The sequence below is a fragment of the Zeugodacus cucurbitae genome, chromosome 2 (assembly GCF_028554725.1).
Source record: "Zeugodacus cucurbitae isolate PBARC_wt_2022May chromosome 2, idZeuCucr1.2, whole genome shotgun sequence".
Taxonomy (NCBI): Eukaryota; Metazoa; Arthropoda; class Insecta; order Diptera; family Tephritidae; genus Zeugodacus; species Zeugodacus cucurbitae.
In genome coordinates, this window is record NC_071667.1 from 27365706 (window position 1) to 27381049 (window position 15344).

The following is a 15344-nucleotide window of genomic DNA, read 5'->3' on the forward strand; positions in this document are numbered from 1 at the left end:
ATCGAACAAGGGATTAGAATTTTTTTTTTTATTGAAACGAGTTCAAAAATTCATCCGTATTACGTATTAATGGGTTTGGTGGTGAACGAGGACAAGACGAAATATCTGCTGTCATCAAACAAATAGTCAGCGCACTCGCGTCGTGGCTCCCACGTCACTGTTGACAGTCATAACTTTGAAGTCGTAGATATTTTCGTCTACTTGGGAACGTTAACAACACCAACAATGTCAGCCTCGAAATCCAACGCAGAATCACTCTTGCCAACAGGTGCTACTATGGACTGAGTAAGCAATTGAAAAGTAAAGTCCTCTCTCGACGAACAAAAACTCAACTCTACAAGTCCCTGATCATTCGCGTCCAACTTTATGGTGCAGAAGCGTGAACGAGTAGGACTAGGAGTTATCGAGAGAAAGGTTTTGCGGAAGATTTATGGTCCCTTTAACATTGGCAACGGCGAATATGGAAGGATGTGTTATTCGACGACATAGACATAGTCCAGCGAATAAAAAGACAGCGGCTACGCTGGCTAGGTCATGTTGTTCGAATGGACGAAAGTGCCCCAGCTCTGAAAGTTTTCGATGCAGTACCCGCTGGACTTGGCTATAACCACGTAAGCGGTGTCTACGCCAGTAAAGAAGAAGAAGAAGAGTTCAAAAATTCAGTACTCAAATTTCAGTGCAAAAAAACAATTAAAAAATTTTGATCAGCTTAAAGAAAAATACAGAATAACTATTATATCTTAAAAGTATTCAGTTGAATCCAGAGTCCATTCTAACACATAATCAAACTGAAATTTAACTTAATCGAATTTGCAACAAAAAAAGTGTGACGATCCCGTTTCATTCAATATGAAATTTCTACCAACGATTTTTAAAATTTAAGAGAAGTGTATTTTAAAAGATATCGATTTTTACTTCGGCTTACGAACAGAAAGGAGATTTTAAAATTTTTTAACTTAAAAATGACTAGGACAATCTTTGGGCGATTTTTAAATAGTGGCCATAATTAGACACAGTCGCTTCGCTTTCAGAACCTAATAAATAATTTATTGAAACAAAGTTCCTTCATCGGCGGACCAATTGATTTTTAGAAGATGTAGATAATTCAAATGATCATAAGATCACTACTAATTGAGTCGTTTCTTTCTCTGTCGTCGAAAATGTGTTTAATTTTTAAGTGTCGAACTCTCCATAATAAACTCTTCGAGTAAGTTGTACTATACAGTTACAGGAAGTTCACCCAAAAGAGAGTTATATTGAAGGAATTATCCAAATATATTGTAAAGAGACAAATAAAATAAAAATATCTTAAATATTAATCACCATAATTTTTCTCTCAAACTCTTTAAAATGGTAACATAGCAATGTAAAAGAGGGCGTACCCTGTATAAAAACCACGCAAGAACTGCTAATGAAACTACAATTATTAAAACTAAATACCAATTTGGGGGTAAATACACTCCGCTAGAGTAAATGCTCCTTTAACGTATTTAAGTGGCAAACAATTGCAAATAGCATTCTCCATATTTCCGGAAATTTTTCCACATGAGCAAGGAGAAGGGATGTATGTTTTTACAGTATCGCCACCTGATCAAATTGGCTGTGAAAATACAAAAATCACAAGGGAATTACGAAAAGCAATAAAAAAGTTAAGAGCCTTGTTCATCCTTACTAACCTATTACTTATATACTGACCAACTCAAACAACAGTCGACAGCTAAAAAACGACTTCGCTTGATTATTAGTTTTGCACTCAACACACGTAAATTCCACGCTCACATGCTTCACATTAGCCGTACTACAATTAACCGCAGACACCACCACCTTCCGATTATGCGAGTGGACTCCCGGAATCCTTATATGACTAACTTTCGCATGAGCACTTTTGACTTCACAGCTGCAAAGCCGAGTCCAAATAACTACGACTAAGCACTGCGTAAGTGAGCTGTGGTGTTTATTCGGTAATGTGGGGTGTGGAAACTAAATTCATTTCGCCGAAAATGCGAAAGCCCATCTAGAGTGGCCGACAAGGCTTTTAGTTTTATTTGTGTTGTTTTCTACTACATACCCTCCTACATAGACCACAACACCCCACAAATAGTTGTGTAAACAATCACGCCAAACCCTTAAGTGATTCTCTCTGCGGATGGTCGCTTTTCTCTTTGCTCCCATGTGCTCGCACACATTTGTGGCTTTGTGTGTGAAAGTTGGACAAGGGTCATTAAACAATTACTTACGAAAATACAATGTAATGGAGTTGATGGCAGTCGTAGACACATTCAAGTGTTCGGCTTGGGCGAAATTCCCAAAAAAACAAAATGTTAGAAGTATACTTTTAGGCGTGCCAAGCATTTGTAGCGGAAGTTTGGGTAAATAGTTGCAAATTGAAAATGTCTAGCAAATTGATAACATTTGAATAGAATTGCATTTATTCTGAGTATAGTGTTTTTATTAGTGTAAAACTGATAACACTGTGTAACAAATTTAGATTGAAACAAAGTAGTTCTAACTGGAAGTAATAGTTACACTGAAACTTATTTAAAGCAGAAATCCTCAGGACTTCTCAAATACTACAATTCCTCGATGACAATTTCATCATGCTGAGAGCCTCGCTTATACAATTTTCCAGAGAACGAACTAAGAAAAAATAATATCTGAAAATAGAGTTCCTTTGACCGTCACAAAATGCATTTTTATGTAATTACGAAGGCACATCAAAGGCCTTAAGGGGTTACATGGGTTTCGTCGCATAAAAAATGTCCTATTTTCAATATTTTTTTCTATGTAAAAAATTATTTATTTATAATAAGAATAATTTCTGAAATTTTCAAAAAAAAAAAATATTAAAACTGCTCCATTGTGACGACATTTTCGGTGATCCCTCGGAAAAAAGGTGCGTCCACGTAGTCAGCATAACTGCTGACAGGATCATCCGAAATTTAAAAGCAAAAATAAGTGTTTTAGGAAAGACCATAAACTCGTGCTTGAACGAGGAGATAAAAAAAGTGATAATTGGAATTTTGGCAGACATTTTTCCAAAAAAATTTTTTTTTTTTTTAAGAGTTGTAATTGAAAAAAAGGTGAAGTCCTTCGTTAAAGCACGAGTAAATTGTATCTCGAACACCTGTGGAAAATTTCATCAAGATCGGTTGAGTAGTTTTTCGAGAAAAATTGACAACCGTCTTTGAAAACACGGTACCGAGAAAAATGCGTTTAAAGTTTTGAGTAACAATAATACATGACTTGGAGCGCATACCTTCCAAAGGCTGTATCTCCGAAACTATTATTCGGATCGACTTGAAAATTTAGGAAAATATTATTGAGATTTTGTAGAAATTAATAAACCAAAAAAACAAAAAAATGATTTTTTGAACCCACGAAACCCATGTAACCCCTTAAAGCGTTAGATTCCGATTGGACGAATACTATTAAAATTGTTGCGTAAAAAGACAGGTGTCTTAACTTAAAGTTGTTTGCGTTAACATGTTGACTAATTGAAGGTCCAAACCGATATTCAAACTTTCTGATGATAGTAACACAACAAGAAAACAGAGTTACAATACGAAACACACAATAAAATGGGTTCTCAAAACATAAATATGAATTGGATTAATATTTATATAATTTTAACCTGTATAACACTGGTATAATCCTGACATCTACTAATACTAAGAACAGTCGACTGACTAGTGGAGCTTGTAATCCCTAGTAATGTTATAGAAGGTCAAAACTATTTGATTTTGATGCTGGGTAATATTCTGTAAGGGAGCAGGGATTCGAACATGCAATTGGTATAAGAGCCTGGTATAAACAAATAACAAGTTATTATACCACTTCAATACTCTCTTGTGTAGAATTTAATTGAATCGTGTTTTTGCTTTTATATGGCATTTTTTACTAGTGACTAGAGCTCATATTTATCGACCAGAAAAGTGGTGAATCGAACACGCCGCTATCATTTGAATTGCATTCTATAAAGTATTCTGTCGGTCTGTCTTTTTTATTTTATTAAAAAAAAATGTTCCTTTCAACCAAAAATAAATCAATACCTTGCATTCTTCACAAATAATTTAATATCATCAACAATACAAGTAAAAAATTAATTTGCAAACAACAAAAACAATGACAGCGCTTCAAATATCCTTTAGCACAATTGCAAAATATTTACCAACTACAATTTCTACACTTATCTTCTACTTGCAGGACGACCATAAGGCTTTCCGACGTCAATTGGAGGACAAACGTCCCATTGTCGAAAGCAATTTACTGAGTGGACGACAATATATTTCGAGTGAGCCACCTGTGTCGGACAACAGCGATACGGAAGGTGAGTAAAATCGGCATGGAAATGCACAATTTTGTTACAAATACAATATCAGGCGATGTTAGCACACATATTCACACAAACTTATAACAATGAATGAATGTGTGTATGCATGTGCTTGATGGGAGCATAAATAATCAATGAAGCATACACAATACACCAAAAGCTAACACATTTGTACATATACAAAGCGTTTTATGTGAATAGCAAGTCCTTGTCTGGTGTTAATAGCATTAAACAGTCGTGATCTTCATACAACACTCAATTGCCTATCCAAAAAGGCTTCACCAATCGCTTGCCATACTCATGCATTCAATATATGTATGTATACTCATGTATTATGTATTATAGGCAGCTAGCAAGTATGCATTGGAGATAAATGGAATATGCATGTGCCATTACAAAAACAAAAGCATACAATTATCCATCAGAATTGTGTCAATTCAAACACATCGCAACATCAACAACTACTCGGTAGGCCATTTTCAGGCGTCGATAAATAGAGGGAAATGCTGATAACAAGCAAATATTGTTGCTGTTGTTGTTATGGTATAAGATAGTAACGTCAATTGATATTTGCTTGTAATTGGAGTGTATTGTTAGCTATCCAACTAAAATTGACCATGCGATTGTTATGTTTTAGAACAACACATAATACTGGTATTGTATGCGCTACAACACATGTGTATATACATATACATATATATTATGCTGTAATTTCTACAAGCCAACCTCAAATCATCTCAGTGTTCAGAATAATATAGAATAGACTTTCTCCGAAGTATTGAAGTAAATATATGAAGTGTATATAATCGGCAATATGAACATCTCTAAAAATTGTTTCTTGACTTCGTCTACGAGCGATAACATCATTTTTGAAAAAAAGAAATACATGGAGTGTATTGGATATATGAGTGTGTTTCCAGATTCAGATTCAACATGTATTGTGAAAGCTGCACTATCTAAATTTAAAATGTATATTATAGAATTCTATCAAAGAGATATACTTGTAAACAGCTTATATGCACAAATTTATGTTCAGTCAATATGACTCGGAGAAAATAAACTGTTCCACAATAATTATAACTGTATATGCAACTCCACTTCTCATTCAAAACAAAAAAATGTTTGTAAAATATCGACTGCTATCACCCATCAAATGTTATTCGAAATGGCTAACCACTTCAGCTATTACTTTTTACTATCAGTTTTTGATAGGATGCCTCATACCACAATGGTATCCCTATTACGAATATATGAAATATATGAAGCACGAAACATGTCCCCTGCAGAAATAAATCATAATGACACCAATAATTTTGGGCTTTATGTAGCTCTCTTTCAAATTGAGTAAGTGTATTTTATGGAAGAGTGAAGTTAATATATAAGACTCCTTAAATTGATGCTGTTCCTCAAGTAAATAGAAGTTACCATATTTTGACAAATTTAACAGGTACTCCAGTTACAGTTCGCTGACAGATAAGTAGACATATGAGAGGGTAAACAACGTTCTCTCAGATATGATACGATTTTTTTCGGAATTAATTTTGCTCGAAAGTTCTCTTTTGAACTGTCAAATCATCAGCTGTTATACTCTATCTCTGTCTCTGAATTCTTCATTCATTTCTTGACAGGTCTTCTACCTGTTTTTAATGTCAAAGTGAAAAAGCTGTTTAAGAATACTAGATCAAAATGAACCAGAACCAGGAATTGGAGGATTTCCCTACTGCGCTATTAACTCTTGCATGGACTTTTTATTTTTTTATGCTCATAGCAGACACTACACACATTATACCAATTTGCTTCAGCCTTTAAGCGCTCGTTGCATGTTCAAACACATACACACACAACTACATACTTATGTATTTCATATAGATGAATGGATGGCGTATGTGTGCGGGCAATTTTCGATAATGTTAATATTGAGGGCAACAACAACCAGGAGCCACAAATTCACGCGTCCATGCATGCGGACACACATTGTAGTCGTTTGGCTGTCGATTGGCGTAAGCCAGACAAAAGCACTTATCAACACGCTTGTGAAAAGCACGCCAGTGAAAAAGTGGAAATGTGTGAAAAGTAAGAAAAAAGGAAAACCAAACGAAAAATACACAGAAATGGCTGCTCTTAATAACGTTTTCACTTTAGTGCAAAGTGTGCATGTGAGTGTGTATGTGTGTGTGATTTGGCAATTTCACTACCAAACACAGTGTCCAAGCTCAACTGCCGGCCAACACAGCCATTTAGTGTACATAGTGTTGCCACCTCTACTTTCTCTCTACATTGTGACAGTGTGTGGCTCTCACACACTCACCCTTTTGTGTGCCGTTAATGCGAGCGCTTAGCCAGACATGGCGGCGTCGATGGCCGAATACTAGCTAGGTAATTGTTAATAATGTTAACGCATAATTACTATCGTTAGTTGCGTGCAATTGAGTGGCTTAAATGGCGTTGCCAGAGTTGTTTAATAAAATTAAATGTGACTAAAAGCGTCGTTAAAGCGTACATTTGCGTCCGGAATATGTTGGTGTAAATTGATTTTGTTGTTATTGTTAATGTTGCTGGTATTTTTGTTGTTGTTATACTTAAAACTGTTAACTGAAGCGTGCATAAAATGGATTGCGTTGAGGTTATACAAGGTCACGCGCCCGTAACAAATGGCTAATGGAAAATAGATTTTCGTTTCAAATGGCATTCGACTCTTAAGTATACAATCCTTTAGTGGCCTTACGACTAAGCAAAAAATGTATAATAACACCGTACTTTTTGCGATTTTTGTGGCACAAATTATGTATATTAATATTCAACAAATAACTATTCTCTAAAATAAATTTTATCAAGAGTGGCGAATTGAGGATATCTTTTAGCGAATCGGTTGGTTAAAAGCTGGAGTCAAGTCAAGTCAGTCATTTACAAGTTGTTCGATTGGGTTTTCAGATCTCCAAATAAGAGATAAATCATGTGCGTACCAGAGAGCAGCTTCGGGTATGTTCGAGTGTGTTCAATCACACTAGCTTAAATTCTGTACGAGTGTGTCGTAACACTCTTCAAACACGTGTTCGATCGAGTTTGGAACCCGAAGCGAAAATAACGCAAACGAACAATCACGACGGTCCTATCTTCGAGTGCAAGCAGCAAACTCGGATTTTATGTATATTATATTTTCGGGTGTGTCGTGCACGTGTTGATTGTGATCGACACACTCGAGTGGCACTCGAAGACCAAAAAATAATAGATAAACATACGTACACACACATGTATGTATGTTGGTGTATGATGACGCGTTCTGTCTTAGCTTTTTTGGTTGAATAATTTGAATATTAGACGTACATAGTACATATTATAAAAGAATAATTCAATTTAAGAATAGAATTCACTCAAAACTTATTTTATTTATTAATTCATAAATCATAAATAAAAAACATTTTGTATGTATGTGATTGGCGTTGCAACCGTTTAGCCGGTTATAGCCGAATCGACGATAGTGCGCCACCTGTCTCTCTCCTTCGCAGTTCGGCGCCAGTTGGAGATCCCAAGTGTAACTAGGTCGCTCTCCACCTGGTCCCTCCAACGGAGTGGAGGCCTTCCCCTTCCTCGGCTTCCTCCGGCGGGTACTGCATCGAACACTTTCAGGGCTGGAGTGTTTTCGTCCATTCGGACAACATGACCTAGCCAGCGTAGCCGCTGTCTTTTTATTCGCTGAACTACGTCAATGTCGTCGTATAACTCGTACAGCTCATCGTTCCATCGTCTGCGGTATTCGCCGTTGCCAATGTTCTGAGGACCATAAATCTTGCGCAAAATTTTCCTCTCGAAAACTCCTAGTGTCGTCTCATCTGATGTTGACATCGTCCAAGCTTCTGCACCGTAAAGCAGGACGGGAATGATAAGCGACTTGTAGAGCTTGATTTTGGTTCGTCGAGAGAGGACTTTACTGTTCAATTGCCTACTCAGTCCAAAGTAGCACCTGTTGGCAAGAGTTATTCTGCGCTGGATTTCGAGGCTGACATTGTTCGTGTTGTTGATGCTGGTTCCCAGGTATACGAAATTATCTACGACCTCGAAGTTATGACTGTCAACAGTGACGTGGGAGCCAAGACGCGAATGCGCCGACTGTTTGTTTGATGACAGGAGATATTTCGTCTTGTCCTCATTCACCTCCAGACCCATTCGCTTCGCCTCCTTATCCATGCGGGAAAAAGCAGAACAAACGGCGCGGTTGTTGCTTCCGATGATATCAATATCATCGGCGTACGCCAGGAGCTGTACACTCTTGTAGAAGATTGTACATTGTAAAACATTTTATTGCACTTAAATATTTTAATTTTTTTTAAATCACAAATTTCAGGTGTAGACCAGATAAGGTGTTTGTGCCATTGGAAATATTCTCACAACCCGAATTTTCTATCGTTGTCATTATGAATTATAAAAAGTAAACAAAACAAACAAAACCAATAATCGTTGACAATCACTACGCAATAATAGCATGACTGCCAATTACATACATACATATTCTGAAATTTTGTGCACACTCGTGTGTGACTCGATCACATTCAATACGATCGGGTTAGAGTTCCAGCTCGTTCACAAACGAGTGTCAACTCGGCACTCTGTTAAAACAAGCATATATGCTTGTGTTTCGAGTGTCGCGAAAGGCTCGTTCGTTTTGAACATGTCTCCAAGCGATCAATACGTGTATTCATACCGAAAAGTTTGATCAAACAAAATCAGAGTGGACATTCGAGTGTGCACGAAAATGATATACCCGTTGCAGCTCTCTGGTGCGTACCACTGAGATCACCGATAATTGTTATTAGCGTGTTTTTGGCTCTGAAAATATTCATCAACTTCCGCATGTTTTCTTTTCGACTTAAGTGACTCATATAATTAATATTACGACTTCCAGATTTTGACCTTATCAAGGTGATCATACATACATTTTTTAATGATGACGTCATGCATATCATACCTCGTGTAGAGACTTTTGAAGTACTTAACTCTCTTACCACTCAATTACTCGTTTCGTCAGCAAAACTGTCATTGTAAATACAGTTATTATATAATCGATGTTTGTGTGTCACAATGATTTCTTCTCTCCAAAATGAAATCGAATTTTAGTTTTCCCCAGAAACTGAATATCCCAAAATACAGTTTATTGATCGTTTCCGCTTCATGTGCTAGACCGTTCACAAGTACTGTGTGTGTCCCAGGCAGCGCACATACAAACATTTACAGCTATATAAATATGCATAATGCTGCAGGCGCTCAATCTTCATTCCAGTGAAAACGAGATTTTCGAAAATGATACAAAACCAAACCGATACTGCAACAACAAAAATAGAAAGAAGACAAGAAGCTCGGGAGCGTGAACAAAGCAAAGCTGCTGCCTTGAATGAGGAAAACAAAAACAAGACACAACTTCAACAAAATTGAATTCATCGAATTGTATTCACTGATTGTGAATGGGATAAAAGTGAAATGATATGCAAATCAAGTGGAGCTGCAACAACATGTTGCCAGAAAAACTACCGAAATTCATATGAAATGTGCTCGACACACTTTCGAAGGAACCTAGGCAGGATATGTGCACGTTGCTCTACAACTGCGCGCTCGTGTACTACTCTATATGTATTTATGTGAGTGTGCCTGTGTGCGCCCACAGCTGACCTGTTTCGTTTATGCGTGTAGCATGTTTTGCATGCCGTTCTGCTTCATCGATTTATTGCATTTCAGCAGTTCGTCAGTGGCCCTACGGCTAGCTGAATATTCATACAAGCAACTCGCTCCCCTCTCGCTCTTTTGTTACGCTTCTGATATGCATCTTCTACAATTTCTATTCTACTTTTTTCCCATTATTCTCCAGCACCCATTATGCTTATCACTTAATTTAATATTTGGTATTTCAACTCTGCCACGACCAAATCCTTCGTACGACCCCCCAACGCCCGCACCCGCTTGTCTTTGCTTGTCACTGTCAATCTTTTTGCCGATTTGCCGTTAACCCTTTGCAGTTTTTGCTGTGCTACAGTTACAATTTGAATTGTTCCTCAACTATTTCTGCTCGATTTTCCATTGTGTGCGCGGTTCCTCCGGTTTTGTTGCCTACTTTTGGGCGATTGCGCTTGTAGGGGTGTATAACTTCGAATTTTGCAATATTTTCCTCTCCATTTAAATTCACTACGTAATTTAATAAACTCAGCGGGTGGAAAAATACTGAGTATTTTCTTTTGAAGCGCTCTTACAATTTGTAAGAGAACAAGAAATTTAGACGTAATTGGCATATTTTGTGTTGACAAACGAAAATCACTTTATAGTACTTATTCGATGCGGTTCGTTGAAACGGAAGTTGTTTTGGAGCTGCACTGACATTTTTTCGATTAATTTTGTTGACAATTTTATAGTGATTTATAGGAAATTTTGTTGTTTTATATAACTGTAGTTAATTTTCATGTGTATCAGTTGGAGTATTTTCATTCATTCATTATATTGATTCCATTTTCTTTGTTAGTAAGAGATCCCATTGTAAACATGAATGATATTGATTTTAATTTTAATTTTAATTTTAATTTTAATTTTAATTTTAATTTTAATTTTAATTTTAATTTTAATTTTAATTTTAATTTTAATTTTAATTTTAATTTTAATTTTAATTTTAATTTTAATTTTAATTTTAATTTTAATTTTAATTTTAATTTTAATTTTAATTTTAATTTTAATTTTAATTTCAATTTTAATTTTAATTTTAATTTTAATTTCAATTTTAATTTTAATTTTAATTTTAATTTTAATTTTAATTTTAATTTTAATTTTAATTTTAATTTTAATTTTAATTTTAATTTTAATTTTAATTTTAATTTTAATTTTAATTTTAATTTTAATTTTAATTTTAATTTCAATTTCAATTTTAATTTTAATTTGGCTCTCATCGATCAATAGAAAGGCAAATTCGAATCTTGTCAGATATATGCCTTAGAGAATAAAGGCGTATTTTGTTTGAGAGCGCTTCTCTTAAACCTCATACAAAACACGTACTAAAAACAAAACAATAAAAAAAAGACAAATTTGTTTATCAATTTTCTTCGACTCAGTAATCAATTCAAAAACCCACTGTCAGCTAAAGCTGCCTAAGAAAATACGCCAAGCACAAATCCAACTACAACAAGTAAGGAAGGGCTAAGTTCGGGTGTAACCGAACATTTTATACTCTCGCAATTTATTTATTTAACTTTATTAATATTATATAATACACAATTTGACACACATGTTCGTCATATATATTGTAGAAAGTCCATTGAAAGTTGGAAACCATAATATTAGGTTAGAAGTACCGAGGTCCTCATGTTCGATATATGGGGCCTTGACAACCTATGGTCCGATTTCGGTGATTTTTAGAATGGAGCTGCCACACTATAAATACAGTATTTGTGCAAAGTTTTGCACCGATATCTTCACTAGTGCTTACTATTCAGATCATCTTCTAAGTTCTAGTATATAGGAAGTAGGCGTGGTTGTGAAGCGGTTTGGCCAATTTTCACAACATATTATTGGGAGGTAAGGAAACTATTACAAACCAAGTTTCATTAAAATCGGTCGAGTAGTTCCGGAGATATGGTTTTTGACCCATAAGTGGACGATGCCACGCCCATTTTCCATTTTGTAAAAAAATCTGAGTGCAGCTTCCATCTGCCATTTCTTATGTGAAATTTAGTGTTTCTGACGTTTTTCGTTATTGAGTTAACCCACTGTTAGTAGTTTTCAACATAACCTTTGTATGGGAGGTGGGCGTGGTTAAAATCCGATTTCCTCCATTTTTGGACTGTATAAGGAAGCACCTAAAAGAAAAGACTCTAGAAAGTTTCCTTGATATACCTTTAGTAGTTTGCGAGATATGTACAAAAAACTTAGTAGGGGGAGGGGCCACGCCCACCTCCCCAAAAAAATTACTTCCAAATATGCCCCTTCCTAGTGCGATCCTTCATACCAAATTTTATTTCCATAGCTTTGTTTATAGCTTAGTTGTGGCACTTTGTGGGCGTGGCAGTGGTCCATTTTCGAACTTAACCTTCTTATGGTGCCAAGGAATACGTGTTTTAAGTTTCATTAAGATATCTCAATTTTTACTCAAGTTACAGCTTGCACGGACGGACGGACAGACAGACATCCGGATTTGAACTTTTCTCGTCACCCTGCTCATTTTGATATATATAACCCTATATCTAACTCGTTTAGTTTTAGGACTTACAACCAACCGTTATGTGGGCAAAACTATAATACTCTCGTAGCAACTTTGTTGCTAGCAATTTTGTTGCGAGAGTATAAAAAAGAACACAAAAAATTCAAAGCAAATCCTTTAAAATGAAATTTGTATGTAAATTTACTTGTCAGAGCGGGCACCTGTTGTGCATAATGAATGCATGGAAATGTTTGTGGCGTAACTTTTACATGAACTGGCAGGATAACACAGATGGATTGGATGAGGAGAAAATAAATAAATAAATACTTATATATAAGGAAATAAGTACATATACATAAATATATTGAGCTAAATACGTAATTTTACATATTTACAAGTTATTATTTTACTCATTCATCGGACTTAAATAAGTGAAATTTCACTAACACAAACAATTTAGAGGCCTTAAGTCTCTGGTAGCAAATGAGATGTCTTTAAATTTAATCACTACCAATCAGTGTAATCAAAGATATCAGCGTTAACGTGCGCCACAACACGACAGACGCTTCCACTTTTTATAAAATATTATCTACACAGAAACGCACACACACAAATACATATATATATATTTAGATATTTCTGCTATGTTTTTTTTTTCTCAAAGGACTCAGTCACGTTTTATCTTCATTACTTATGCATAAAGTTGTCAATTTTTTCACACAAACAATTATTATTTTCTCTTCTCTTTCTTCCCATCTCTCCGCCACCTAAACGCCTAGCAGCACACGACACCGATTCTCGTTACTTGAGCGCCGAGGAGCAGAGTCGTGAGCTAACGCGCAGCATACGCCGTGAAGTTGCCAAACTTTCGGAGCAATGGAACAATCTAATCGATCGCTCAGACAACTGGAAGCATCGCCTGGACGAGTACATGACGGTGAGTCTACAAAAATAATGACAACTGTCTGATATCTTAAAAATCACAAAAACTGAAAAAATACATATTTTTAAATGCACATGTCTGCTACTTAATATTTTGCTCACTCGCCCACCTTTGTGACCGTGGTTAGGGGGCCGCTTGGGACTGCGTCTGTCATTCATTCATTTAAAAAAATTATTTTTCGCTGACATGAGACTGACTTTTAAAAAGGCACAACAACATCAACTGCGTGCGTCACGAACAAAAGTCGTCGGCGCAATCAGTGTTTTGACGTTCCGTTTATTGTTGTTCAGCGCTTTTTATACTCTTTCTCTTTTCCTATCCGCTGCTTTGTTAAACACCATAGAGGCTGTCACACCCGCCTATTCGTAACACACACGCTATTTGTTGTTCATTGTGTTTGACTGTCGCGCGTAGTTTTAAAAATTAACACATAACAACTTCTGTTGACGGCATATGGAGCGCTGAAAGGTGGTGAAGTAAACATTCACGGCACACATACTTCCCTTACCCTCGTATTTCATTTGTATGTCCTCTGTCATTGTTTTTAGTTGCTTGCGGGAACTCACACCTCCTCTCCCCCCTCTGCTTATCATTTGTGCATTGAGTGAAAATCACGCAGCTGAATGAGCAGCCTGAATTATTAATTTTTTATTATTATGCTGCTTTTAGGCGCAAATCACATTTACAGCGTTGTGCATACATATAGTTCCATATATTCCTCCATTCTTATGAATTGTTAAAGTCATTGTAACGGTCTAATTTAGTACTTCAAATTTTATTTATTATTTATTTTTTATTTTTACTTGGAAAAGTTGTAAATTGCTTTTCGTAATCGACTCTAAGTGCGAAAAGAATTTACAGCTGCGTTAAAGTGAGCATTGCAGCAAAGTTTTAAGCATTTACAACATAAAATTTTATTTAGCTGGCCTAGGAGTCATTTTGAAATTATTAAACAAAATATGTTTCATCATAGAATTTGTTTACGCTTTTTGAGGCTCTAAAATTCCACACGTTTTTGTAGCTAAAGTATACATTAAATTAGTAAATTTTGCAACATAGTGAAAAAATGCTTATGCATAAAGACGAAAACGTTATTGCCGGTAAATTTAAAATTGCCGGTAATGAAAATCAACATAGTTAGTTAAATTTTGTATTTTGTTAATCTTATATTGAAATATGCAACAATCTCGGCTTCGATGACAATATTTATTAGCTTCTTCACAGCCAGTCTTTTTCTATTCCAAAATCGAGGCTAATTTATGTTATACAGCCTGATGACAACTGATGCTACTTTAAATGAAAAATTAAGTGGTGATAGTCCAGGCAATTCCAATTATAATAAAAATTCTTTGGGATAGTTGACTACGTCATCTTGGTCTTTAGCTGTGTTAGTTCTCCTGGAACGAAATTCTAAATTGTCGTTTTGACTTCGACGACATCTTTGTCTTTTGCCACCAATATTGGTCGTTCACTCAGCCAATTATGGATATTATATTGTTGTTTATGTCTAGAAAAACGAAACGATGGATAAGCTCCTCTTTCGAGTTTGTGTCAACTGCGACTTTACCATTATCTGGCAACTGCTTCTACAATCGCAGTTGCAAAAACACCTGCATGTTAGTCCTTAATTAGCTATTCCGTTCGTCCCAATTTTTGACGACTTTGCAAACTGATGTTTCGTCGCTTTGCAATTTAGGAGTAATTACAGTTTGTCTGCCTACTAACAGGTGCCAAGTTACCCCTATTGTGGTTATACTTTGATGGTGAAAATTAGTGAAATTGGTTCAGGAATTACCTCAGCACTCATATACTATATATGATGATTTTCGTTATTCTATTTGTTTTTATGAATATATGGGTGTGTGTTATCTTAATAAAATTATATCAATAAATTGCGAGAGTAT

General features: G+C 35.7%; 1 protein-coding gene across 11 annotated transcripts in view; it reads left to right on the forward strand.

Annotated features, from left to right (window-relative positions):
• The window catches only part of LOC105213669 (dystrophin, isoforms A/C/F/G/H), a 397492-nt gene that overhangs the window by 260281 nt on the left and 121867 nt on the right, over positions 1-15344 (forward strand). For 10 of the 11 annotated variants that reach the window (XR_003752425.2, XR_003752426.2, XM_054232196.1 and 7 more), the window contains 2 exons: positions 4204-4327; positions 13277-13434. Coding sequence is in view for 9 of the 11 variants with exons in the window: in XM_054232196.1 (XP_054088171.1) it covers positions 4204-4327; positions 13277-13434 (282 nt within the window). In the remaining 2 variants the exon portion in view is untranslated. The remainder of the gene's footprint in view (positions 1-4203; positions 4328-13276; positions 13435-15344) is intronic. The other variant, XM_011186653.3, reaches the window with a different exon arrangement.